General features: G+C 40.0%; 1 protein-coding gene across 1 annotated transcript in view; it reads left to right on the top strand.

The window, feature by feature from the left end:
- Positions 1 to 27,637, top strand: part of LOC136856812 (protein still life, isoforms C/SIF type 2) — a 560,067-nt gene that overhangs the window by 524,119 nt on the left and 8,311 nt on the right. Inside the window, exons 18-19 of the mRNA XM_067134934.2 lie at positions 10,726 to 11,297; positions 19,699 to 19,926. Of these exons, the coding sequence (XP_066991035.2) occupies positions 10,726 to 11,297; positions 19,699 to 19,926 (800 nt within the window). The remainder of the gene's footprint in view (positions 1 to 10,725; positions 11,298 to 19,698; positions 19,927 to 27,637) is intronic.

Below are 27,637 nucleotides of genomic sequence, written 5' to 3'. Positions count from 1 at the left end.
ATGTATGTATGTATGTATGTATGTATGTATGTATGTATGTATGTATGTATGTATGTATGTATGTATGTATGTATGTATGTATGTATGTATGTATGTATGTATGTATGTATGTATGTATGTATGTATGTATGTATGTATGTATGTATGTATGTATGTATGTATGTATGTATGTATGTATGTATGTATGTATGTATGTATGTATGTATGTATGTATGTATGTATGTATTACACCCTACCGGGCTTCGAATGGATGACCCACGCATAAAAATGCCTCCACGTAACGGGGTAAACACCCACGGATGAGATTTGGATTGAAGAGCGGGTCGAATTGCTTAACGAGCTTCGGACCGCTCCCCTTCCTACTTTCTGTGCCGGCCCGGCAGCCTGAGCACTTGGGGAAGTGGTACGTTCGAAAGAAAACAACAACAACAATACTTAAGATGGAGCCTTATGTCTATAATATGAAAGTAGGATCTCTGGGTTCAAATGCCTATTGGATACTGCTTAACACTGCTACAAATGACAAGAATCATTAAATAGGGGGTACGAATGCAAATTTATTCAAATATGACCATTAAAAAAAAAATTGATACAGCACTATACAATGACTCTCCACATATGGGAGGAAAAGAAAATAATAATCATTTAAAAATACGAATCGCCCATGGGCGTCGTCTGCATAACGGTATGATTGAGGTTTTGCGACTTGCTATCGTTCATTTTTCCTCATAAATTCATACCGTTCATGAAATTTGTACATTATTCTGTCGATCACACCGTGGGATGACCTGATGTCCTTATTCACAAATATTACTAGCTGTTCTAAGCACGAACATAACCGGGGCCTACGCTACATAATATCATATTAAAAGACACATTTGCATAATGCACAAACAAACACAAATACCATTTTTGCTAAACCCCGGACTTCTCATCTGTCACCAAGACCACACGGCGTGCACATAGGTTCTGTTTGAACTCAAAAATATGTGCACATCATTACGAAACATACACAAACATATGGATATATACACTTCATGCACACAGGAGAACCATTCCTAGAAAAGAAAACAGCATGGTTATCGCTGTCTCCGGCCCAAAGCGCAAGCTTGGAAGCAGCTCGCTCAAGGGCGCCGTCATCATCCGGCGTCGAACTGGCAGACTCCCGACCGAGAGGTACTGTGGGTTTCTGTAGATACCGAGAATAGCTACAATCTCATCTCGCCGGATATCTGGGGGAATCCCTATTCATTTATTAAATACCTTCTAAAAGAAGTTACCGTGATATTATCATTATACAAGTATTCTTAGCTAAGCCATTTAACCCAAACAAAAGACGCGAGCAGACCAGGCTCCAAGCCCTAACACAATGCGAGACGGGACCCCTTTGTCCCGAGGGCGAGAGCTAGACCTTCACAAAAAATCAAGGATGCCGGTCATTCACTTCGCACGGCCATTCAAATTCTTCTCTCCCTCAAACGTCACCCTCTCGTCTCGGGGACACATCCGCGGCCCATTTTATTTGTTTATTCATATCATTATGGAATTCCCATAAAATACTCTTTTATTCTCTCTCAGTATTATCGCTGAGCGCCGGCTATAGGCACAATCATTTCTAACTCATTTCATCGTAAATTACTCGGGCATTCAGCCGTCCCACTATGTCTCATATCGCGTATCTTCTTCCCTTGGGCATATGGCTCTCATGGCTCCTCGTTCATACCACATAAATACACTTATATTTAAACCTTCTGGCCAAAGATTAGGGACTCATGCCCCTGGGTCTACCCCGGCTATAGATAAAAAAAATACACTCCAAACCATTATGGCCCATTAATCAAAAATCACGGGAGACTTGCACATGGTCCCTCACACCTATCTAGATCACACAGTATGTACCTCTCCCGGTCGGGATTTTCTTCATTCTTGATGTACATGCACGGATTATATCTGTAAGCTAGGCATGCATTATCTGACTGACCCATGAGTTTCCCTGGCATATTTGACAACCTCGTGGGACAGTGACTACCAATATTTCGACATGTTTCCCTGCTTGCCAACACTATTTTTCCAACCGCCCCTACGGGAAACTCAGATATTCTCCTAACCTTGTTCCCATATTTGCTAGGACATTCTCCATTTTACTAAAAATATAACCCTCACGATAAGCTAATCATTAAGAAAGAAATATGAGTCGTCCGGGGATTTAGCCCCTTGAATTTTACTTCAACATTATAAAAATCAATAAAAATTCCATATAGGACATGCATTAACTTACAACATTTTGATATTTACAAAAGAACGCTAATCCTATCCCCGGGTTATGTCATGCTTAGAAATTAAATCTGGACATCACTCATCTGTTTGGTGGCCGTTGTCTCTTCCGCCACGGGAGACCCATGGTGAAGTTCTTAGTACTCCATGACCACTCGGTAGGTGGCGGGCGTGCAGTCCTTCATCCCTGGTCCATTCAAGTCCGACATCCTGGGGAACTCGTCACAGCTGAAATCTTACAGTAATCCAATTGGGTAACACTTTTACACTCGTCACACGTCCTCTATTTCAGAGTTTACACCCACGAATAAGACGGCCTTTCAAACCACGGCGAGCGCGTTCACAGTAAGAATCGGGTGGCTCACGAGACTCGAGCCCCTGATTCAAAGTAACACTTTGGGTGATACCTAATTATGAATTTCACTGACTCATTAAACCGGCAGTTTATCAGCCGAATTCTAATACTTGTTCGTAAAATATGCTCGCGGTTTTTACTAGTTTGACACGCAGCACAGAAACAATTCACCTAGGCTCGTTTGGCCTCCCGTTCACTACACAAAGGCTTTTGTACAAGGGTTTCTGACTGTAACCGGAGCACCGCGGGACGCAGTGTCCGTCTCACGACCCGTGAAAGAACAACTGTCTCTACAATGGCCTGCCCGGCTTATATTATCTTACCCGCCGGAAGCTCGGGGGTGTAAACCTTCACGGTTCATTAAGAACCAGAGCTCCTTTCACACCAAGAATTGAAGATATTTAAATATTGCATCTTGTAGCCCTCTGTCTCCTCTTTCATTTGAGCCAGGCGTGCCGGATCTCCGATCAGCAGTTTTTATGTAATTTGCTTCCCGCCTTTGATTAATTCATAGCGTCCTCTGGGGGGTGGAGCTATCTCCTAAGCGCGATTCTTGGCGTGGGTGACGCCGCTATGTCCACATGTGTTAGCGATATGTTACATCTTGACAGCTGGTGACCTCATTTCTTCCCCTGCATAAGTTATTACATATTTTTAGTCTGTAGAACGCAGAAAATTCCGCTCTATTCAATGGTGTGTCTCACATAATTTTCCTATGTCTGGATTAAAATATCGCCCCGTTTTACGCGACGTTGGCACCCGTGACATGTGCATAAAAAACCGGAAGTTCCTTATGTTCGTTTGGAACTCTGGGAAGCTAGGCCCCACCTCGGGGCGTATCTGACTACTCCAGCATCGCGTCCCCTTTCTATCTCTCTCTGCACGTTGAGAGCGTATTTCCGCGAGGGCTTGGCTGTTCCTTTGTCCTCCCTTTGTCTGGCAAGTGCTCTTTTCGCGGGTTCCATTCTGGCATGCCGCCGCTCGATGCCCTTCGCCCATACTGCTACCAATGACGCGACCTTTTGGAGTAATTTTAATGGAGTATAAAGGCCCATATCATTCCCATGGAGCTGTACAGGACACTGTACGGTTTCATTCTCCTCCTACTTCATCAAAGAAAAATCACGAACTCGGGATTTTTCTTTCCCTTTTAACTGTCTCGGAAAGTAGTCATTGGTGTTGGTCGCGAAACTGGTGGACCTTCTCGGCCAACTCTGTGTTCTCCAGTTGTATCTGGTAGCATAGATTAATTAAAGCATTCCTAAGACCGGTCCTCTCAGAACATTCTGGACAATCTTCACAGGCTGATGCCTCGGACTCGCTCCCTTCTTCCAAAACAATGTGATTCACGGCATCATCTTCTTCATCGGCTTCCATTTCTTCCATTGGATCCGGGTTGTCCTCGTCATCCTCGGCTTCTCCTGGTTCTTCTTCCTCCGGACCTTCTTCAGGGTGTTGTCCTGGGGCATGGTACAGTTTGAGATTTGCAGCATTGTAAGTGGCCTCTGTTCTCCCATCCATTGACTGTACTTTGTAGGCATTATTCTCTAGGTTCTGATGTAGGGTTCCGTAAACTATGGTAATAATTCCTCGCTGTCAGACTCTTCTCGGCCTATGCCTGGACATCTTGCACCGTTGTCTTCACACAAGTTCAGTTTTACTCCTCCTGGGCTCCCTCTGACTCCACCTTGGTCTCATCTGATACATAATCAATAATATATTCGTGCCCCCTTAAAAATATGTGGCGAGAAAAAAAATTGCCCACATCTATGGTGAAATTTATTTACATAATATACAGTTTCTCATGCGACCACAATTCGCTATTAATCCTGTAGATCCTCTCTTCGCCCTCCGGGATCGTACTCTGAGACGTGGGGGTCTAATTGGATGCCCCTGCCTCTGCATTTCTTAGGATGAGGTTCACAATTCTTCCCTTCTTCCTTCTTTCCTGCGCTAACGTTCCCGTAGCTGCACCGGTCCTCCTTCTTCCGAGCTCTGTTATTACGTAAGGTACGCTGCACGGGTCGCGATCTCATGGTCCTTCCGTAGCGTCGTTCCTCTCTTCCTGACAGCAATTTCCTCCGTCTAGTGAACCATCCGTACTTGTAGCGGTATCGTCTTTTACGTCGACCTAATACATTCTTCTTCCTTCTTCTGGGCTGAGATACCCAGTTCGATTCTCCAGCTGGTTGAAACTGTTTGTTCTCCATCACCTGTTCACTGAGCTCCGTACGAGAATTAGCGCTCGTACTTACTTCTCCCATTACCTTTACATTAGCGACCTTTTTTTCATTATACGCTAGGGATACGCCTGTCGCCTCTTGCCCACTCACAATGGCCTGGGTACTTAAGTATAGCTCGCACCCTTCTTTCAGCTCTGCTCCCCGACGACCCAATGTCTTCCTTTCTTCTCTGGAGTTCACTACCTGCTCCCAGCAGTTCGTGTCCCTCTGTTCCATGGCTACTGCTATGTCCATTAGCGAGCCACACTCCCTGGCTTCATTCTTTGACCTTTCCATCTCGCACTTCCTTTCGACATCTGGGGTCGCATCTCTTTCCACTAAGTCTTCTGGTTTGGGTTCGATCCCTGCCTGATGTACGCGTGACTCCATATCTTCTAGTCCTGAGTTCGACTCCCCAGTATCTTCAACTGACGCTCCTATGTCATTAGCCGTTCTCGCTGTTCCTGCTCTTACCAATTCAGTTTCTACTTCTTCTCTCGGCTCCAGATGGCTTATCGCGACGTCATCTATTATCTCCATTATCTCTTCCACTCTTGAGTACACTCCGCCAGCCATGTCACTCATCTCCAAGCCTGGTGGTCGCCGTACGTCAGTTTCATCCACCTCGACGTCACCCTGGGTTTCGGATGCGTCTATCTCGGTATCCCTTTTAGTAACCACCTTCTCTGCTCCGTTGTTCCCATCTGCCTTCACTATATGCTCTGTAGAAACTTTACCGATTCTTCCTACTCCTATTTCTTCGGTCATCTCGGCCTCCAGTCTCGCGGCGTTTTCGTCGCTACGCTCACGACCTAATCTCATATCCTCTGCGAGCTCGTCTAACGAAGCCTTATTCGTAACCGCCTGAGCCTGGCGAAGCTCTGACTGCGTGTCTAATTGTTCTTTCAAACGTTCCCCCTGCTTCTCGAACAGCGCCTTAAAGCCTGCTGCCTGCTTCTCGAAATGTTCTGCCAATAATTGGCGCATCATATCCCTCACGGCCTCCATGTCCATATTAAATTCAATCTTGGAGAAAGCGGATCTCCCGTGGGCAGAAAATGACCACCGGTGATCGACAGAAAGCATAGATACATTCTAATATTTAATACAAATTTCAGCGTGACCTAACTTTACTCGAAATTCCAACAAATCAATCCAAACTGGGCCTACAAACGGCTTATGTCACGCCCCCTACCATATTAATGTCATAATTCATTGTATAGGAAATTTCGTCATATCATTTGACAATAATAATAACAATAATAATGCTGATTCTACGTTAGCCCTTTTATCCTGGAATAAGTTTTCCGGTCACGCGCGCGGCCTACCGTGGGCTCGATTTTACGTATGCCGGAAACATGGCATACCCCAGTCACTAATGGATGTTATCACCTTGAGATTGGTAAGATGACGTTAGCAGACAATTACCCGTCTCAAACTGGCAACATCGCATCTGTCACTGCGCAAAAATTAGAGCCTGGGTTGAGGTACCATGCTCTATCCGCGGCGTCTAAAGCAATCTCGAAAAAAATACTTATATTTGCCAAATGTTGTTACCTCAGCGCACAGTCTTTGGCCGATACCCGTAACTGGCGAAATTTGAAGAATTTTGCCGGCCGTTTTAACCTCACACTGAGAGAACCATAACATTATCTCCCAACGAACTGACAACTTCATAGTCTGTCCCGGGTATCCATTTTGAATTTATGAGCGACACTCATGCGGATTTCCACTTAAACTGGACACATGATTTTTTTTGTTCTTGTCATTTTCCTATCCTATTGATTATTCACGTCGCTCCCTTTCATGGCTGATCTTGTGTGAGTTATCATCACGAGTTGTGACTTACGCACACCCGTACGATGACCATGACAGTCTTGCTGAGTATCACACAATCTGAACAACCCTTGCAGTATCCACTCTATAATTCTGAATCTTAGCACTTCGGACATGTGCTTAACGTCTCCATCCGTTCGGTTACGTGGCGGGTACTCCATTCCAAATAATTGCCAACCCGTTCGATACCAAATGTAATCAGATTGTGGCACGAACCTGGCAATTTGACTCCATCATAGCACACTATCCTCCCTGTGGGCGGCCTATCTATTACTCAAAATGCTCCAGCGTAAACTATAAACAATGCCCATCCACGAAGGGCGCCAATTATACACCCTACCGGGCTTCGAATGGATGACCCACGCATAAAAATGCCTCCACGTAACGGGGTAAACACCCACGGATGAGATTTGGATTGAAGAGCGGGTCGAATTGCTTAACGAGCTTCGGACCGCTCCCCTTCCTACTTTCTGTGCCGGCCCGGCAGCCTGAGCACTTGGGGAAGTGGTACGTTCGAAAGAAAACAACAACAACAATACTTAAGATGGAGCCTTATGTCTATAATATGAAAGTAGGATCTCTGGGTTCAAATGCCTATTGGATACTGCTTAACACTGCTACAAATGACAAGAATCATTAAATAGGGGGTACGAATGCAAATTTATTCAAATATGACCATTAAAAAAAAAATTGATACAGCACTATACAATGACTCTCCACATATGGGAGGAAAAGAAAATAATAATCATTTAAAAATACGAATCGCCCATGGGCGTCGTCTGCATAACGGTATGATTGAGGTTTTGCGACTTGCTATCGTTCATTTTTCCTCATAAATTCATACCGTTCATGAAATTTGTACATTATTCTGTCGATCACACCGTGGGATGACCTGATGTCCTTATTCACAAATATTACTAGCTGTTCTAAGCACGAACATAACCGGGGCCTACGCTACATAATATCATATTAAAAGACACATTTGCATAATGCACAAACAAACACAAATACCATTTTTGCTAAACCCCGGACTTCTCATCTGTCACCAAGACCACACGGCGTGCACATAGGTTCTGTTTGAACTCAAAAATATGTGCACATCATTACGAAACATACACAAACATATGGATATATACACTTCATGCACACAGGAGAACCATTCCTAGAAAAGAAAACAGCATGGTTATCGCTGTCTCCGGCCCAAAGCGCAAGCTTGGAAGCAGCTCGCTCAAGGGCGCCGTCATCATCCGGCGTCGAACTGGCAGACTCCCGACCGAGAGGTACTGTGGGTTTCTGTAGATACCGAGAATAGCTACAATCTCATCTCGCCGGATATCTGGGGGAATCCCTATTCATTTATTAAATACCTTCTAAAAGAAGTTACCGTGATATTATCATTATACAAGTATTCTTAGCTAAGCCATTTAACCCAAACAAAAGACGCGAGCAGACCAGGCTCCAAGCCCTAACACAATGCGAGACGGGACCCCTTTGTCCCGAGGGCGAGAGCTAGACCTTCACAAAAAATCAAGGATGCCGGTCATTCACTTCGCACGGCCATTCAAATTCTTCTCTCCCTCAAACGTCACCCTCTCGTCTCGGGGACACATCCGCGGCCCATTTTATTTGTTTATTCATATCATTATGGAATTCCCATAAAATACTCTTTTATTCTCTCTCAGTATTATCGCTGAGCGCCGGCTATAGGCACAATCATTTCTAACTCATTTCATCGTAAATTACTCGGGCATTCAGCCGTCCCACTATGTCTCATATCGCGTATCTTCTTCCCTTGGGCATATGGCTCTCATGGCTCCTCGTTCATACCACATAAATACACTTATATTTAAACCTTCTGGCCAAAGATTAGGGACTCATGCCCCTGGGTCTACCCCGGCTATAGATAAAAAAAATACACTCCAAACCATTATGGCCCATTAATCAAAAATCACGGGAGACTTGCACATGGTCCCTCACACCTATCTAGATCACACAGTATGTACCTCTCCCGGTCGGGATTTTCTTCATTCTTGATGTACATGCACGGATTATATCTGTAAGCTAGGCATGCATTATCTGACTGACCCATGAGTTTCCCTGGCATATTTGACAACCTCGTGGGACAGTGACTACCAATATTTCGACATGTTTCCCTGCTTGCCAACACTATTTTTCCAACCGCCCCTACGGGAAACTCAGATATTCTCCTAACCTTGTTCCCATATTTGCTAGGACATTCTCCATTTTACTAAAAATATAACCCTCACGATAAGCTAATCATTAAGAAAGAAATATGAGTCGTCCGGGGATTTAGCCCCTTGAATTTTACTTCAACATTATAAAAATCAATAAAAATTCCATATAGGACATGCATTAACTTACAACATTTTGATATTTACAAAAGAACGCTAATCCTATCCCCGGGTTATGTCATGCTTAGAAATTAAATCTGGACATCACTCATCTGTTTGGTGGCCGTTGTCTCTTCCGCCACGGGAGACCCATGGTGAAGTTCTTAGTACTCCATGACCACTCGGTAGGTGGCGGGCGTGCAGTCCTTCATCCCTGGTCCATTCAAGTCCGACATCCTGGGGAACTCGTCACAGCTGAAATCTTACAGTAATCCAATTGGGTAACACTTTTACACTCGTCACACGTCCTCTATTTCAGAGTTTACACCCACGAATAAGACGGCCTTTCAAACCACGGCGAGCGCGTTCACAGTAAGAATCGGGTGGCTCACGAGACTCGAGCCCCTGATTCAAAGTAACACTTTGGGTGATACCTAATTATGAATTTCACTGACTCATTAAACCGGCAGTTTATCAGCCGAATTCTAATACTTGTTCGTAAAATATGCTCGCGGTTTTTACTAGTTTGACACGCAGCACAGAAACAATTCACCTAGGCTCGTTTGGCCTCCCGTTCACTACACAAAGGCTTTTGTACAAGGGTTTCTGACTGTAACCGGAGCACCGCGGGACGCAGTGTCCGTCTCACGACCCGTGAAAGAACAACTGTCTCTACAATGGCCTGCCCGGCTTATATTATCTTACCCGCCGGAAGCTCGGGGGTGTAAACCTTCACGGTTCATTAAGAACCAGAGCTCCTTTCACACCAAGAATTGAAGATATTTAAATATTGCATCTTGTAGCCCTCTGTCTCCTCTTTCATTTGAGCCAGGCGTGCCGGATCTCCGATCAGCAGTTTTTATGTAATTTGCTTCCCGCCTTTGATTAATTCATAGCGTCCTCTGGGGGGTGGAGCTATCTCCTAAGCGCGATTCTTGGCGTGGGTGACGCCGCTATGTCCACATGTGTTAGCGATATGTTACATCTTGACAGCTGGTGACCTCATTTCTTCCCCTGCATAAGTTATTACATATTTTTAGTCTGTAGAACGCAGAAAATTCCGCTCTATTCAATGGTGTGTCTCACATAATTTTCCTATGTCTGGATTAAAATATCGCCCCGTTTTACGCGACGTTGGCACCCGTGACATGTGCATAAAAAACCGGAAGTTCCTTATGTTCGTTTGGAACTCTGGGAAGCTAGGCCCCACCTCGGGGCGTATCTGACTACTCCAGCATCGCGTCCCCTTTCTATCTCTCTCTGCACGTTGAGAGCGTATTTCCGCGAGGGCTTGGCTGTTCCTTTGTCCTCCCTTTGTCTGGCAAGTGCTCTTTTCGCGGGTTCCATTCTGGCATGCCGCCGCTCGATGCCCTTCGCCCATACTGCTACCAATGACGCGACCTTTTGGAGTAATTTTAATGGAGTATAAAGGCCCATATCATTCCCATGGAGCTGTACAGGACACTGTACGGTTTCAGTATGTATGTATGTATGTATGTATGTATGTATGTATGTATGTATGTATGTATGTATGTATGTATGTATGTATGTATGTATGTATGTATGTATGTATGTATGTATGTATGTATGTATGTATGTATGTATGTATGTATGTATGTATGTATGTATGTATGTATGTATTGTTAAATAACTCTATGAAATTTAAGAGGTGTGTTTTACCTTGCAGTACGGCAGACTTCAGAAACGCATTCTTGAAGACCATTCGGCAGATCATCCGTGAGAGCGTCCGCAATATGAGCATCCCTGCCACGAAACCTGGGTCTGGAACGGGCTTGTTAATTTCTTCTGCCTCCACCTCTGCAGCGCCTTCCAGCACGTCGACTGGGACGGGAGGAGGATCATCGACGGCAGCGCCAAAGAGTAGCACTAGCGGGGCCAACGATTCTCCGAACACGACGGCAACAACGTCGTCAGGTACATCATCTGGTCAGCAACAACAGCAGCAGCAGCAGCAATCACAACAACAGTCTCAACAGTCACATCAGCAGCAGCAACAGCCACAACAACAACAACAGCAGCAACAGCAGACAACTTCCAAGAGCGGTGTGGTCATCCACACCGGTTCTCACACACTTGGCAAACCTAAAAAGGCGCCCAAGGGGATTCAGCGCCACTCTGCGGGAAACATTGACTACGACAACCTGGACGCTTCAAAGGACGGGGACGACCATCCGCAGGTTGGAACTGTTGGACCCATGGGCTTCCGTTCGAGAAGCAAGACTGTTAGTGACGGCGTAGGTGAGTTACATTCGCATGTACGATGATAATCCTTCCTAACACGATTTAATAGAATACTATTCTAAGAGCATTGGTGGTTGTTAGAATAGGATGGCTCACACAACAATCGAAAATAACTCCTCCATACCCAGTGGTGACCCGTTGTGTCGTCTTGTGTCGAAACATCTCTAATTCAGGAATAGCATAATCTCACTTTAGTCCTCCGTTGCTAAGTTGAATGTGTCGCCACTGTTGGTAACCAGTCGTTTCATTAATTCTAAACATTTTCAGAATTTATTTTGATTGCCTGACATCTTTAACCAAATCTGATATTTAGCATAGACGTCTTTCAGTTTGTTTGCATACTTACAAAGTAACTCTGCGGTAACAATACAAAGACAGAGTGGTTGCATGCCTAATCGAATGTCGAATGTTAGCATGTGCTAGCGCGGTACTCACTCAAGTTAGAATATTTTAACCTATCCTATGGTCCTACTTAATTTCAACCGGAAAGTGGCCAAAGATGTCTTTCTCTATACTTTAATAGTTGTTGGTTAGCAACCAAATAAAATTTTGTTTAACATATTATTTCATAAATGATGCGTAAATCTATCATTTTACTTCCGGTGGGGAGAGAAATTTGACATAGTTGACAGACTAAACACGTCATTAGGAAATCTGTTGTTTCTGAATACCCTGATTTCAATTATGACATTAACTTAATATCAAATATTGTCTGTAATGTCTTCGTTTTGTGAGATGGTATCACATTCTACTTAATGTCAGCCTCAAATTGATTGCAACGACACATTCCACAAGATAATATTTATACTCAGTCTAAATATAGTTAGTTGAAAAGGCGTACGTACACTAGGAGATAGACTTTATAGTTATCCACAAAAAGAAATGGTTAATTGTAGTCTCCCTGGGACTAGGTCGTCAATCCCGTCCTTTTCCTAGTTGGGCATGATGTCAAATCTACTCAGCGGTCATGGCGTTGGATTTTAACTCTGTCGCCTTATTTAAACAATGCTGTGTTCTGGTCACAAACAAAATACCGGCAAAATGGATTAATTTTCTCCATTAGTGCTTCGCCATCACACTGAGGCAATCTGCGTTTGAATCCTTCAACGTACGTTTAAGAAACCTTTATCAATGGTGGAGTAAACTTCATAATCCTTCAAGAGGTCGTCTCTAAAACAAATTTTTTTTCGGATTCCTCAGGAGACGAATACGAGTCGAGTCGTTTACCTTGGAAGATACAGTTCTATTTCTCCACGGTTACGATAATGCGAAAACTTTATCCTTAACAAACTATTAAGGAAACAGTTGTAGTTTGCTTCATCACCTGTAAGGTTGTCAAAATCCATTTCGACGTATACTTAAGTGATAGAGCATGAATGAAAGAGATTAATCTATATATATAAAATAACTTGTCCTGACTGACTGATTCATCATCGCCGAGCCAAAACTACTGGACATAAAGAAATGAAATTTTGAGGATATATTCATATTAAAATGTAGGTGCCCGTTATGAGAGAATTTTTGGATATTCCGTCGCTAAGGGGGTGAAAAGGGGGGGGTGAAATTTTAAAATGAGTGTATCTATATCTCAAAACTTTAAAAGTTTACAGATGTAAAAATTGGTATTTAGAATCTTCTTTTAAAAATAAGGAAATACGTATTTTTTTGTTTTCGGAAAATCCCAATAGGAGGGATGAAAAATGGTGAAAAATGGGTTGAATGCCTTTAATAAGGATACTTATATATCTCAGAAACTGAAGATATTACAGACCTGAAAATTGGTACTTTTGATTTCTTTTTAAAATAAAGAAACACGTATTTTTTGTTTTTGGAAAATCCAATTAATGGGAGGGTCAAAAGTGGGGTGAATTTTTAAAATGAGTGTATCTATATCTCAAAACTTTGAAAGATTACAGATGTAAAAATTGGTACCGGTATTTAGAATCTTCATTAAAAATAAAGAAACGCGTATTTCTTTGTTTTCGATAAATCCCAATAGGAGGGGTGAATAGGGGTGAAAAAGGGGTTGAATGCCTTTAATGAGGATACTTATATCTCAGAAACTGAAGATGTTACAGACGTGAAATTTGCTATTTGGAATTTTCCTTTAAAAATAAAGCAATCCGTATTTTTTGTTTTGGAAAATCCACCTAAAGGGAGGAGAGGAATTGAAAAATTAGTTAAATTATTTGTATAAGTATACTTACATATAATAAAAATTGAAGTTGTTACAGACGTAAAAACTAATATTTGGATCTTCTTTAAAAACAAAGAAAAAAACGTTTTGGGGCGAAATCACTTTGGGGGGCGGGGGTGAAAAAGAGTTGAATTCCTTTTATGTGGACACATATCTCAAAACTGAAGTTGTTCGAATCATGATAATTGGTATTTAGAAGATCCTTTACTATTAAAGGGACAAGTATTTTTAACGGGAAATTCACTAAAGGGGGGGGAGTGTGAAAGAAAGTGAAAAGGTGAATTATTTTTATGGGGATACTTATATCTCAGAACTGAAGGTAACAGACGTGAACATTGGTATTTGGAATGTCCTCTAAACACAAGGAAACACCCCTTCTTTTTCTTTTCTTTTTTTTTTTTTGGTGGGGTGGGGGTGGGGTGAAAAAGGAGTTGAGACCAATTAATTTTACTGTTCATAATGTATTTATTCTGATCATAAACTGATCACTCTTAATCCTTCCTAGGTTCGTTTTCAAGAACCATCTTTTCCTTTGGAGTACATTAAGTTAGATTACAGTAGATTCTCCTGGCATATGAATAACAATTTAAACCCATTTGAAATAAACGATATGAATGATACTGGCCGTGCAATTTTTCACCTCTATAATAAGGTCAATAATTCACGGAAGTATATCATTCATGTTGCCAGAAATCTCGCGCAATGACAATGGCAAAGGATGTAATTTATCGCCAAGTAGCGGTCTTGCATCTTGCTGTGGGTTCCAGACCATCAATAATAATTATAATAAGAATAATAACGTTAATAATAATAATAATAATAATAATAATAATAATAATAATAATAATAATAATAATAATAATAATGTTCTGGACCGTCGTAAAAATGTGCGGACCGGGCTGGAAACGCGTCCTGGCTGGGTAATGACTAAGATTGAGTCCGGCCGCGGGATCAGTACCGCCAAGTTACCCAAGACGACACCACACCGGATTTCCTCAAGGATTTGGTCCAAATTAAAATGCTTATAGAAAAATATGGCAAATATTTAGGGACCCAGCTGGCAGGGTGGAATACCTGGACCTAGCCCGGAAAGTACGAAATCGATTGATGGAATGGAAGATTGAAAAATGGGAGGAACTTTGCCGTAATCTCTCAGAAAACGAATCAGATCACGAATTTTGGCGGGTTCTCTCAGAAAACGAGTTAGATCGCGAATTTGGGCAGATTAGATATAAAACGTTAAGCATGCAATTATAAATTTCATTATAATACCGTAGCGAAGCACGGGTATCTTGCTAGTTTCAACAAAAATATCCTCAGTTTCTCAATTTCTGCTTCTCCAGACCGATGCAATCAGTAAGACATATGTAAATCTTTCAAGTACCCTACTGATCCATTTCAAGAATATTCCTGTGAAGGGACGTTTAGTTTCGCGTCTTATTATTATTATTTTTTTGCTAGGGGCTTTACGTCGCACCGACACAGATAGGTCTTATGGCGACGATGGGATAGGAAAGGCCTAGGATTTGGAAGGAAGCGGCCGTGGCCTTAATTAAGGTACAGCCCCAGCATTTGCCTGGTGTGAAAATGGGAAACCACGGAAAACCAGGGCTGCCGATAGTGGGATTCGAACCTACTATCTCCCGGATGCAATCTCACAGCCGCACGCCTCTACGCGACAGTAAAATCAAAAACATGCATCTCAAGTATTGTTATTAACTGGAGTCATAAATCACGTGTGATAGTTTAGTCTTTGCATTCAAACTGCGCGTATATCATTACACAGGATTCAAATGAAAGTTATACAGATAACAGGAGTTATGTATAGAAAGTGCATTTGCTACGATGTGGTACAGCCGTTAACGTCCAATTACTACCCAGAAGGACATAAGTCGATGTTTTCCGTTCTGCTTTATGTCACACGCGTGGCGAGTATTTCTAAACACACACGTACTCTCTGTACACGGGTAACAAACAACCACGGCACTATAGTGTCTCTGTCTATGACACACAGCGAATGTTCGTAAACATCAGGTTATATTACCAGTTCATGTGCTCGTGATTGACTTTACTACTCTGACATTCGACCAGGTGTATTGTGTTTGTTACAACATGTCGCTTGTCCTTGAGGTTGGAGTAATATCACAGCATACAGAAGCAAACCATGCATCGCAGCGCGTGTTCTAAGCTATTGTATTCCCCTACAAAAAAGCATTGTATTTTACAACGTAAAATGACAGTAACCACAGTATGTCCGAAAAATGTAAAAAATGATTTTCACCTACGTATTATTCTTCTTCTTTATGTGCCATGTCCTCGCAGAACGTTGGCGACCAGTAGCATGATCTGTTGTTTGTTCATAGCTGTTCTGAACAGAGTAAGCTTTGTCACCCCAAACCACTGGCTCAAGTTGCCGAGCCATGATGTCCTACTTCTCCCCGGACCACGTTTTCCATTAATTTTCCCTTGGAGTATTACTTGCAGAAGGTGGTATTTAGAGTTCCGCATCATATGACCAAAGTATTCTAGTTTCCTTCTCTTGATGGTAGTGAGAATTTCTGGTTCTTTGTTCATACGGTGCAAAACGTCTATATTGGTCATTTTAGCTGTCCAAGGTATCTTCAGCATCCTTCGGTACGTCCACATTTCAAATGCTTGCAATTTCTTACGCATGGTCTCAGTTAGTGTCCATGCCTCAACGCCGTATAACAAAATGCTGAAAACGTAGCACCGGAATAGTCGTGTCCGTAGTGAAATGGAAAGGTCACGGCTTGTCAAAAGTTTCCTAAGTCTCTGAAAAGAAGTTCTGGCCTGCTCAATTCTGCATCGGATCTCGTGAGTATTGCAAATATAATTTTGTTCTATCTTCGTATATATTGCTGATTCCCACAGTTACATTTAGAGATTCAGGATACCGCATCTTCTGGGATAAGGGTGGATACTTGAGACACATCCCGAATGGTGGCTCTCCTTGTCCTCTGGTGGTCTCGAAACTGAGAGTTAAAAGTATTTTGATATTATAATAATACTTCCCCGACAATCGTCAGAGAACTGCCGCAATATTTCCAGAAGACCTTGCTACTGTAACGAAGTCCAACTTCAATTTAGCAAGCCAGAGATGCCTCACAAACTATAGAGAAAACACTTGTCACTGATGCACACTTATTGAAGAAGTTTGTACAATTACCTTCGTATAAAATACAAGGTATTTACAGGAATGTAGAGTGATCTTTGATGGAGAGAGACATACCTCACAAGGACTTCCAAAATTAGACTTTCAAAATTATTCAAGTATTGCAGAAATTATATGAAAGAACTAGATCAAGACAAAATGTACTGTACAGTCATTTGTGTTATAGCAAGTACCACAGGCGGCATAATTGGGTTACTCAGATCAAATCTAGAGTGGCCTTAGTCGCACAATCTAAATACACTTCTCCCAGTGTTCTTCCACACTGACTCTTCATAACAATCATAGTGTCCAGCGATGGCATTTTGTAATGAAACTGTTATGCGTTACAGTGCTGTGTCTGCGGAATCATTAAACCTATCAACGGAATTTAGTTAGTTTTTTAATCAAGTCACCTATGAAGCGCTGAATTGATTGTACCATAACGAATACATGAGAGCAATTCGTACTGTATCATACATCTTCCAAGTTCTGTTTTTTTTTTTTTTTTTTACGTCATGGAGTTTTCTCCTGGTTATAACAGCAGGAAGTGTTAGTGTTTCGAGCTTATGTCACTAAAACACATTATTGACCATCTTAAAGAGCACTTCTGTCCTAAAATAATCCAATGCCAGGTACCTTGTACAATATAGGGAGCGTAGGTTAGCCACCACGGAGCCCTTAGGAGAGTTCTGGCATTGCTTCCAACTACTTGTGCCGGGCTCCTCACTTTCATGTCTCCTAAACGACCTCCCTTGCTCAACTCTTGTTCTTTTTCGACACCTACAGTATTATAGCTTTCGAAGTCTAGGGAGTCTTTCATTTTCCAGCCCTTCGTGGGCTTCTTTGGTCGATACCTTCATTATTCGAAGCGTTGGACCTCTTCCATTTTTTTCCTGGAAAATATCATAATATAATACAGTATTATACTGTGCATAGTTCGATTTGTTGAAGTACTTTGTATATTTGTATTTAACATAACTCCTGTAGTTCTCTGGACTCAAGTAACATGGTACTTCTACCTCATGTTCATGAAAACAAACACTTCGCTCTTGCAATACTCACGTTTCACCTCGTGGTCACTTAGCGCGCTACAGAAGTGTTGAAGTGGCGTATGGCTTTTAGTGCCGGGAGTGTCCGAGGACATGTTCGACTCACCAGATGCAGGTCTTTTGATTTGACTTGCGTAGGCGATCTGCGCATCGTGATGAGGATGAAAAATGATTATGAAGACGACACATATACCCAGTCCCCGTGCCAGCAAAATTAACCAATTATGGTTAAAATTCCCGACTCTGTCGAGAATCGAACCCGAGACCCATGTGACCAACGGCCAGCACGCTAACCATTTAGCCATGGATCCTGAAACAGAAGTGCTGAAAAGCAACGAGGGCAACTACACGAATTGCACTGGACGAAATTTCGAAATTGTTAATACTTCGACCAAGAACATAAATATACTGCACTTTTAAAAGGTTTTGTTTAGTAGTTTAAGCTCAGGTCCAAATGATTGTGTTATCTACAGATATGTAAGGATATTACCAAATAGTGTACAAAATATAGTTTCGTTTTTATCATCAACAAAATCAAACCCTCATACAATTATGTTCACTTTGAAACATCATTCCAATACATTGTGTATTTTTCCTTCAGTATTTTTTTCCTTTATTTTGCTAGAGATTAACGTCACATTAATTCAGATAGAATTTTGGCGACTATGGTATGGGAAACTAGCTTTATTAAGGTACAGCCCCAGCATTTTCTGATCTAAAAATGTGGAACCACGAAAAATCATGTTCAGGGACGTGTCCACGTAACCAACTCGTTCACTTTACCATAAAGAGACTTTCACAATGTTTACTTAAAATCAAGGTATGAATATACTGTATTACAATAATTCACTACAGTATTTTTCTAATATCTATAATGACTATGAATTGAAATTAATCTGCAAGGATAATTTGGTTCTAAGATCCAAGGGTACTGTAGATTTAACATCATCTACTTCTCTCGTCATAATTTAGATAATTTAGATATGTCTACCCACATTAAATGCCTAATTCAGAAAGAAAAATCACACAATGCAAGAGTGTATAGCTGTAAACTAATATATGGTTTACATTAAAGACGAATGCAGACGCTATTCGCTCACATATTACTCAAGGACTTTTATTTCACAATTCTGTAAAATATTGTCAAGGCACAAAGCTTCTATGAAAATTAAAATTTAGCTGTGTCACCTTTATCATTTCTCGCTTATACGTAACTCTTTTCCATGTCCGCTGCGCCTAAATAGTCTTCAGTTATGTGTGAATAATTAATAACAATAATATTAATGACAACAATAATAAGCACATGGTGAAGTGAACATAACAAAAATAATATTTAAAAGTTATCATTAGCTTCAACTGACAGGTCTAAAAGTAACAATAGAATGATACAACAGTATACTCAAAGAAATTTCTTTGATGCCAGGTGTAAGCTACGTCTCCAAACAGGAACATTCAGAAAATCCTTCATAGGGATACAAAGGTACAATAGTTTTAGTAAATAAAACCGTCGTTCTAAAATTAATAACTGAAATTGATCGAGAAGCTTACTGTGCCAACTACTCGGAAGTTATTTCGTCTTAAAAGGCACTCAGAGTGACCATTTCAAAACTGTAGTAACATTGTAATAGGCAAATCAATAAATGTACTTATTACGCATATAAATGTATATTTTAAATAGTAGCTTGACATTCTACAGCGTTTTGATTTAAAATTCAGTAACAATACGATTTAAATTTTAAAACTTAAATCATAATGGAAACCAGTTTGAAATTCATTTCACACAATAAGCCGTGGGCCATCTTATGCGCCAAGTTTATGCATTAATAATTAGATGTACTATGAAACTTCTAGAGAGTTTAATGATAATGTATAAATAATACAAATCTAACGATTTTGTGCAATGATTTGTTTATAGATTTCGTTTAAAGTTAGCGAATTTTCGGAGACAGATATGGGTATTTGGTTTATTTTTCATTATAGATTCCGATGCTGATAAAAATAAACTAGACTGTGATCCTGGAACAAAATCTGAAGGAGAGGAGGAGTCTTCTCATACCAAAGGGAAAGCAACCTTGGGACGTACGCCCAACCACCTGAGTCTCAGTACAACTTCCACGCTATCTGCCGGCAGTACTGGCAGTCAAGCACGACTAATACAGTCGTCTCATCAACCTGAGAATTATCAACCACCTGTGGTTAAGGATTTAGGTAAGAGCAAGCCCTCGAAACCAACTTGCATGCAGTGCTACCTATCGGGAAACTACAAGACCATGTGAATTTACACCATCCTATATTGTTTTTTATCCAGTGGATTTACAAGTTCCCGGCTTGTGTGACTGTAGAAGTAAAAAAAAAAAAGGAAAGAACAGCAAGCACCTGTAATATAAAGGAAATGAAGACACCAATTAATTGTTGAACTGCTATTTAATACTTGTGATCAATATAGCAATACCTTAAAGCACATCTTCAATCTTCGAAGTTCCCTCCAAATTAAACGGATATTTTATTTCAAATTTAGAAATAATAGTGTATGTTAAGTGACTGATAAGTTAGTTAATTCATAAATAAGAATATTTTATATTTAAAGTCTCCAAGTAAATCCCACACCCCTGAAAACCTTGCATGAATCTGTCATGGAGTGTCTCCTTCTAATTCTCTGCATGAGTTCGTCTTCTAGAGTGCTAATGTAATGTTGTGGCTAAAAGAAATTGTTTTAAGAAACTAATTTCTGGAGTATATAACACAAATATCAGTCAATATATACGTTAAGTAATTTGTATTCCATCACATTTGAAACGCACATAACTGATCTTCTCTTGGACTGCAGTGAAGTTCGTTGATTGTCAACAAAAATATGTCAATAAGCCCTAAGATGTATTTGAATACAAGACAAAATAATCGTAGGTAAATGTGTCAAGTATGATTCCGTAGGAGTAGCAATACATTTCAGAAAGTTTCCAACTCTCCAACAAACTACAGATGTGTCTCTAGCACATTTGGAGCTTCTCAGCCGAAGTACCAAGATTCGAATGCCGACGTTGGCGTTGACCTTGTCCATACTGAGGAAATTCTCCAAAAATCTAGGGTGACGACCCCAGAAATAATTGAGGTAAATTGAAAACAGTAGATATACGTGCAAATGTTTTTCCTTAGAGGAAATGAATTACACCCAACAACGGTATATTTTCCATCTGAGCATGGACATCAGGCCTGTCAGGCGTCTCTATTGGTGCAAACAATTGCTTCGACATTTTTCTAGAATCTACAGACTAAATTTTAGTATGTAATTTTTTTCACGAACAACAGTAGACTGAAATCTGTCTATGAATTGAAGCTTACACGGTCTGACAAACTAATTGTTGCGCTTTTCGCACGGGCAGTCTAGTCAGAAATAGGATGGTGTCTTACAGCATGCCAAGCCCTGGGGAACTATTCCCAAACCTAATTCGAGATAATTACAAAGTCTGATCGATTACTAACAGAGTAACAAGAAGAGATATCAATGAAACACACAACACTAGACGAATAAGTTTGAGTGGTGTCCTTAAAAGTAGGAAAGATCACAATATGAAGATAAAGTAGGAATTCAAGAGGACAAATTGGGGCAAATATTCGTTTATAGGAGGGAGAGTTAGGGATTGGAATAACTTACCAAGGGAGATGTTCAATACATTTCCAATTTCTTTGCAATCATTTAAGAAAAGACTAGGAAAACAACAGATAGGGAATCTGCCACCTGGGCGACTGCCTTAATTGCACATCAGGATTGATTGATTGATTGATTGATTGATTGATTGATTGATTGGTTTATTTATTTATTTATTTATTTATTTATTTATTTATTTATTTATTTATTTATTTATTTATTTATTTATTTATTTTCGCTACGACATCCCTAACACCTGAAGTAAAGCAATAATCACATCAAGGCTTTCTAATTAGTTTGAACACCTAGTAGTAGTTCGCAGACGGACTTAATCTTGGATTTAACAACGAGAAAAATCATTTGGCATTGGGAAGGCCATCCAGCTTTAAATCCCGATCAAAATCCTAAGACCTACGGTGACGACCCCAGAAATAATTGAGATAAGCTGAAGAAAGCAGTAGGTAGGCCTATAGGTACAAATGTTTTGCCTAGAGGAAATAAATTACACTCAACAACGGTATATTTTCCACCTGAACATGGTATCAGGCTGTTAGGCGTGGTATACAGTGATATTCTATATATTGTTGCAAATAATTGCTTCGACATTTTTCTAGAATCAACAGACTAAATTTTAGTATGTAATTGTTTTCACGAACAACAGTACACTGAAATCTATCTACGAACTGAAACTTACACGGTCTGCCAAACTGATTGTTGCGCGTTTCGCTTGGGTTGGATGATGTCCTAATTTTATGTACAATATGTAGGATACAGGTTGTAGAGGTTTCAGTATTCGTTAACAATCTGCAATCGTTATCGGCTTGGGTAGAATGGTTACCTCTTTCACCGATCTTTATTCATGTTCGTTACAAAACAGTTCAGTTTGTTCACTGCTGCGGCAATAGAGGAAAACCGAAGTGGAACCGAATAGCATTCCCAAAGGAAAATATGTGGGGTTTTTTTTCAAGCCAATCAGAAATAATTCTAAAAATCATTTTACATAATGATGCCACATGTTTTAATGTATGTTCGAATTCCATCACTGTGTCTTACCTTACCTTATCTTACCTTGCCTTCTTATGATAGGCACTGTTCCCGTAAATATTATAAGTTAACCATTTGATGTTCCGACTTTCCTAGGCTCAAATTAGAAAAGAGCTCGACGAAGAGGACATGAATGACATGAATGGTGGCAACTATAAGACTAATTATCCTATTTGTAATATTACATGGTAGGCTCATAGATATAGCATTTCTTGTCATGTACGTCATTATTTGACCCATACGAAGTTCAGGATACTACGTGATTTCAGGCAAGTACCTAATTCTCTTCACATGCCAGTATCCCTAATTTACTTTCAAGCAAGACGTGACAAGTTCTATGGTATAGACTATGCAATCACCGTAAAGTGAATATCCATTTTCCCTACAATACATTATGTCAGTTTTAATCCAATTTCTCTACAGTCCAAGAGGTTTAGTGTATGTGCGGCAATTTTGCCTCTTAACACATCTGGAAAAAATCGCCAGAATGTTCTTTTGTCAGTAAATTTCAATGAGCTCTTCATGGAACCGAAAAATATTACCAAAGGAAAATATTTGTTATTTAAGTGCAAGCCAAATATAAATAATTTTAAAATAATTTACCATAAGGATGCCACATATTTTAATGTATGTTTGAATTCCATAACTGTATCTTTCACTTTCTGTACTTCAAGTTAAATTGGCATGGTTCATTGTATAGTTTATTGTTAGTATTCACTTTCTGTGTTTGGCCACTTTCCTTTCAGCTTGTCTCTGTATTCAAACATTTTTGAAGCATTTTTGTAACAATAATGAGTTTTTTTACCCTTTAACCCATTTGCTTGCTTTATGTAACTTCCCCCTGCTTTTGATGTCCAGCTTCATATATTTTTAAATGTCTGTTGGTTTTCATAAAACGAGAATTTGCACCACTTGACACAATCAGGACCAAATTACACTCTATGATTTTTAAAAGTAATATATACCTAACCTTCTTCCTTGATGTTATATTTAAGATAATTATAAATAATTCTCTCAAAATTCTTGTATTAATTAAACAAATTTCGATGACCAGCACTTAACTTTCCATTATTGTCACTAAGACTATACTCCATAAAATTTGAATAATGAATGCACATTGTGGTAATACATACAGAGCATTACCAAAACATGCTGGATTACTGAAATGCTAAGATTTTTCTCTACATATTTAACAATATCTTTAAGTACAAGATGGCTCATTTATCTATACCTCGAAAGGCTTTTGGTAAATACAAGGAAGTCTCATTAAGCTTCTGTTGCGAATATTATCATAGAGAATAATTTTTTGATAATAAACACAAAATTCATGATATATTGCAAATATAACGACATAAATAGAGTTAGAATCATTTAAGATCAATAAATATGAATTTAAATCTTTTCTATTTTTCAGACATTTTGTAGTAACTGAATAAGAACTCTGTGTAGAGGACATGAATGACAAGAATGATGGCAAATATAAGACTAATTATCTTTCTTGTACGTAATATTATATGGCAGGCTCACAGATAGAACTTTTCTTGTCATGTACGTCAGTACTTGATCCATACGAAGTTAGGAATATTGGGTGATTTCGCACAAGTAATTCTTTTCAATGTCAGTATCTATCATTTACTTTCAAGTACGATATGACAAGTTCTCTAGACTATGTAATCACCGTAAGATGAATATCTATTTTCCCTACAAAACACTGTCAGTTTTAATCCGATTTTTTGTAGTAACTGTGACCAACTTTCACTCGTCAACCAACCAATAACGCATGAATACGCATGCAAGAACTGACTACGCTAATATCATTCATACTTCAGCAAAGTTACTATACTTTATCGAATTGTAATATGGTATGTATAATAGGTTTTACAATAATAAGTTAGCTCGTCATTCATGAAATCGGTATATTTCTTCGTCACATATGAAAATTAGTTGAAGCTTGTGCTGTTAAGAGTAATCTCTATAGCACACAACAGTGGTTCCGTTTAGAGGTACTTCAATCAAGTACGCACAGCCAATATGTTCCATACTCCCGAGAGAAACTCGCAAATGATTAAGAATATTATTTAACCTGATTCATCTTATCTTTCAGTTCGGTTTCATACTCAGTTTACGAAACGAATCTTTCCTTTACTATCTTCAATGAACAGTTCCTGAAAATAATATCGTAGGCAAAATGAGGAAACGGTGGTCTCACATGCGAACTCTTCCTGGGTCAGAATTGATTAGACATGCAATTCCGAAAGAAGTGTGTGGCAGTGTTTCTCAACTTTAATTAGACCACAAACCGGTAATTTCTTCCTCAAAGGTTCTTAGAATCAACCCTGGTAGAATCAGGTGCAACTTAACTGAACTTCTTCTTTCCTATTCTTTTCCCAGTTATCTGGCCTCGGCACTAATATAGATTAACCCCAGTTTTATGGGCGGATACCCTTCCTGAATCTAACCCTATAGGGAGGGTTGTATTCACTACTATGTATTTTTGTGGTGGTTGGTATCGTAGCACTGGGCTGAGTGGCTCAGACGGTTGAGGCGCTGGCCTTCTGACCCTCTTGGCAGGTTCGATCCTCGCTCAGTCCGGTGATTTTTAAGGTACTAAAATACGTCAGCCTCGTGTTGGTAGATTTACTGGCACGTAAATGAACTCCCAAGGGACAATATTCTGGCACCTCGGCGTCTCTGAAAACCGTTAAAGTAGTTAGTGGGGCGTAAAGCATTTTTTTTTTGCTAGGGGCTTTACGTCGCACCGGCACAGATAGGTCTTATGGCGACGATGGGATAGGAAAGGCCTAGGAGTTGGAAGGAAGCGGCCGTGGCCTTAATTAAGGTACAGCCCCAGCATTTGCCTGGTGTGAAAATGGGAAACCACGGAAAACCATCTTCAGGGCTGCCGATAGTGGGATTCGAACCTACTATCTCCCGGATGCGAGCTCACAGCTAAGCGCCTCTACGCGCACGGCCAATTCGCCCGGTATTATTATTATTATTATTATTATTATTATTATTATTATTATTATTGGCATTGTAGTGTGGTGTGTGTAAATGAAGATATGTATTAATACCATCAAAAGCACTCAGCCCCCGCGGTAGATAAATTAATCAAACGCGGCTAAAATCCACGGTCCAGCCGGAAATCGAACCTGGGACCTTATGAACCGAAGATCAATACGCTGACGATTTCACTCATTCTTGGGATATGTTACCGCAGGTTAGGGATGACCAGGTTAGACCTTGAAACTATGACGTGAAGCGACCGTTACATGTCTAGCGCATGGAGTACCTGTCTTTATTTTGTAGAAAAGTACCAGTCAACTTGCATCATGGCACAGTCAAGCGCTGGCACTGTCGTTTCGTAATAAAACGTAAAAAGGATATAGATTATATTTAACGAAGTGAGTGTTTTGTTGATATTAAAACACGCAACGAAATACAGACAGGCACTCCCCACGCTACCTGACGGTCGTTTACATCATAACGTCAAGGTCGTGAATCCAACCTCGTCATATCTTTGAAAGACAATTAAATTGTAGCAAATATGATCAGGCTTCACAAACAATGTTTTATGCTAATTGTTAACACGGTGAAAAATCTGATAGTTCCAAAATATCAACAATCAGTTTTAATGAAATCTCTTAGAACAGAGCACGTGCTGTATCCGCCCTGGGAATGTATCAGTACACTTTAATATGACTTTGCATATCTTGTATATTACTCTCCTCATTTTATCCAGAAGGTGTACTCCGCCGCAGATTTAAAATTACACTTCAGTTATGTGTCTGACGATATTTCGACCAGCTGTCCGACCACGTCATTGGGGAAGGATGAGCGCACATTGCGAGAGATGCTGTATTACCTTCATCAATCGCGTACATAGTAAAATATACACAACATTGTTCACTATTTCTCAACACCAATAGATATTCTTTACAAGTACGCCCCATTCTCCTTTCCACCTAGAGGTTATATAAATATAATCCCCATTTTTTATGAAATTGTCAGGCATTTGCGAAGTCCACTGTGCATCTTTTTCTTTAAACTTGATTAATATTGAAATTCATTGTGAGACCATCGCGAAACTTAGCAAGATTAATCACAAGCCGTGGTACCGGCTGGTTTTAAAACACTGCGCTGAGAGGAATTTGACATTTTATAAAAGGATAACTCTGAAATAAACTCTCCAAAATAGCGGACGGTGAAATTCAAATCACCTTGACTCTCAAATCTATGGATCATGATCAGCGCCTAATCGCATCATACTATCTCAGTCGGTTTTAGAAATATTATTGAAATATCTTTCTCGTATTAATTTTACAATTAATTCTCCTACATGAAAATACTTGAATAATTATCAATACATTTAAGCAATTACAATAACCGTCGCAGGATGAATAGAGCAGATTCTTTAGCGTTTGCCTTCTGTGCTCAAAAGTGTCAAAATGTGACTGCTTGTTCAGTCGATTGATACCGCAGGGTACTGAATTATCTGCGAGCTGTGTCAGTAGAATTACTTACACATTAAGCAACTACATTTCAGGACGGACGTTCGGTTCTCCAAGCGTCTTAAAATCGAAATTATTTTTAGGGACATAACCAAATATTATTAGTATTTATTAGTATTTATTTCCGTGAGAATTAAGTGGTGGAACACTGCACTATGAGTAATTTCAGATCTTAAAAAAATTAAGACAAGTAAAATGTCCGGAATGGTAAACTTTGCGATGAAATTGAAGAACCGTAATTTTAAATAGGAAAAACGACTTGTAGCATGAAATATTATTTTCTGAAGTCATTTTCATTTGGTAATTTCGAAAAGTATTACTTCAAATGTAGAGATACCCAGCACACTTAACAGCATTTTCGTTATTAAAAGCTGTACATTGCGAAAGCAAATTTGAATCACCTGGAATAGGTATTCAACATTGTTATAATCCTTGATTTCTATATTCCCTATGAATCATTCTAACTACAACAGAAATAAGATTACCTAGAAACTGACCACGCCTAGTGAGGTAATGATACCTCCATGTCAGAGGGTTGTAGTTTAAGAAGACGTTCTCTGTATATTGGTATATATCCAATAAAAAATAACAAGATAAAGCTTTAATGATTTATCATTGCTGTCTGAAGTATTATCTGGAATCTATTCGTACTAAAGTAAAAATAGTAATTCTGGCTAGACTTTACGTGCAAGATCTAACGGCGGCGTAAAGAGAATTC

The sequence above is a fragment of the Anabrus simplex genome, chromosome 1, assembly GCF_040414725.1.
Source record: "Anabrus simplex isolate iqAnaSimp1 chromosome 1, ASM4041472v1, whole genome shotgun sequence".
Taxonomy (NCBI): domain Eukaryota; kingdom Metazoa; phylum Arthropoda; class Insecta; order Orthoptera; family Tettigoniidae; genus Anabrus; species Anabrus simplex.
The sequence above is the reverse complement of the archived record's forward strand: the minus strand, read 5'-3'. Positions and strand labels throughout refer to the sequence as shown.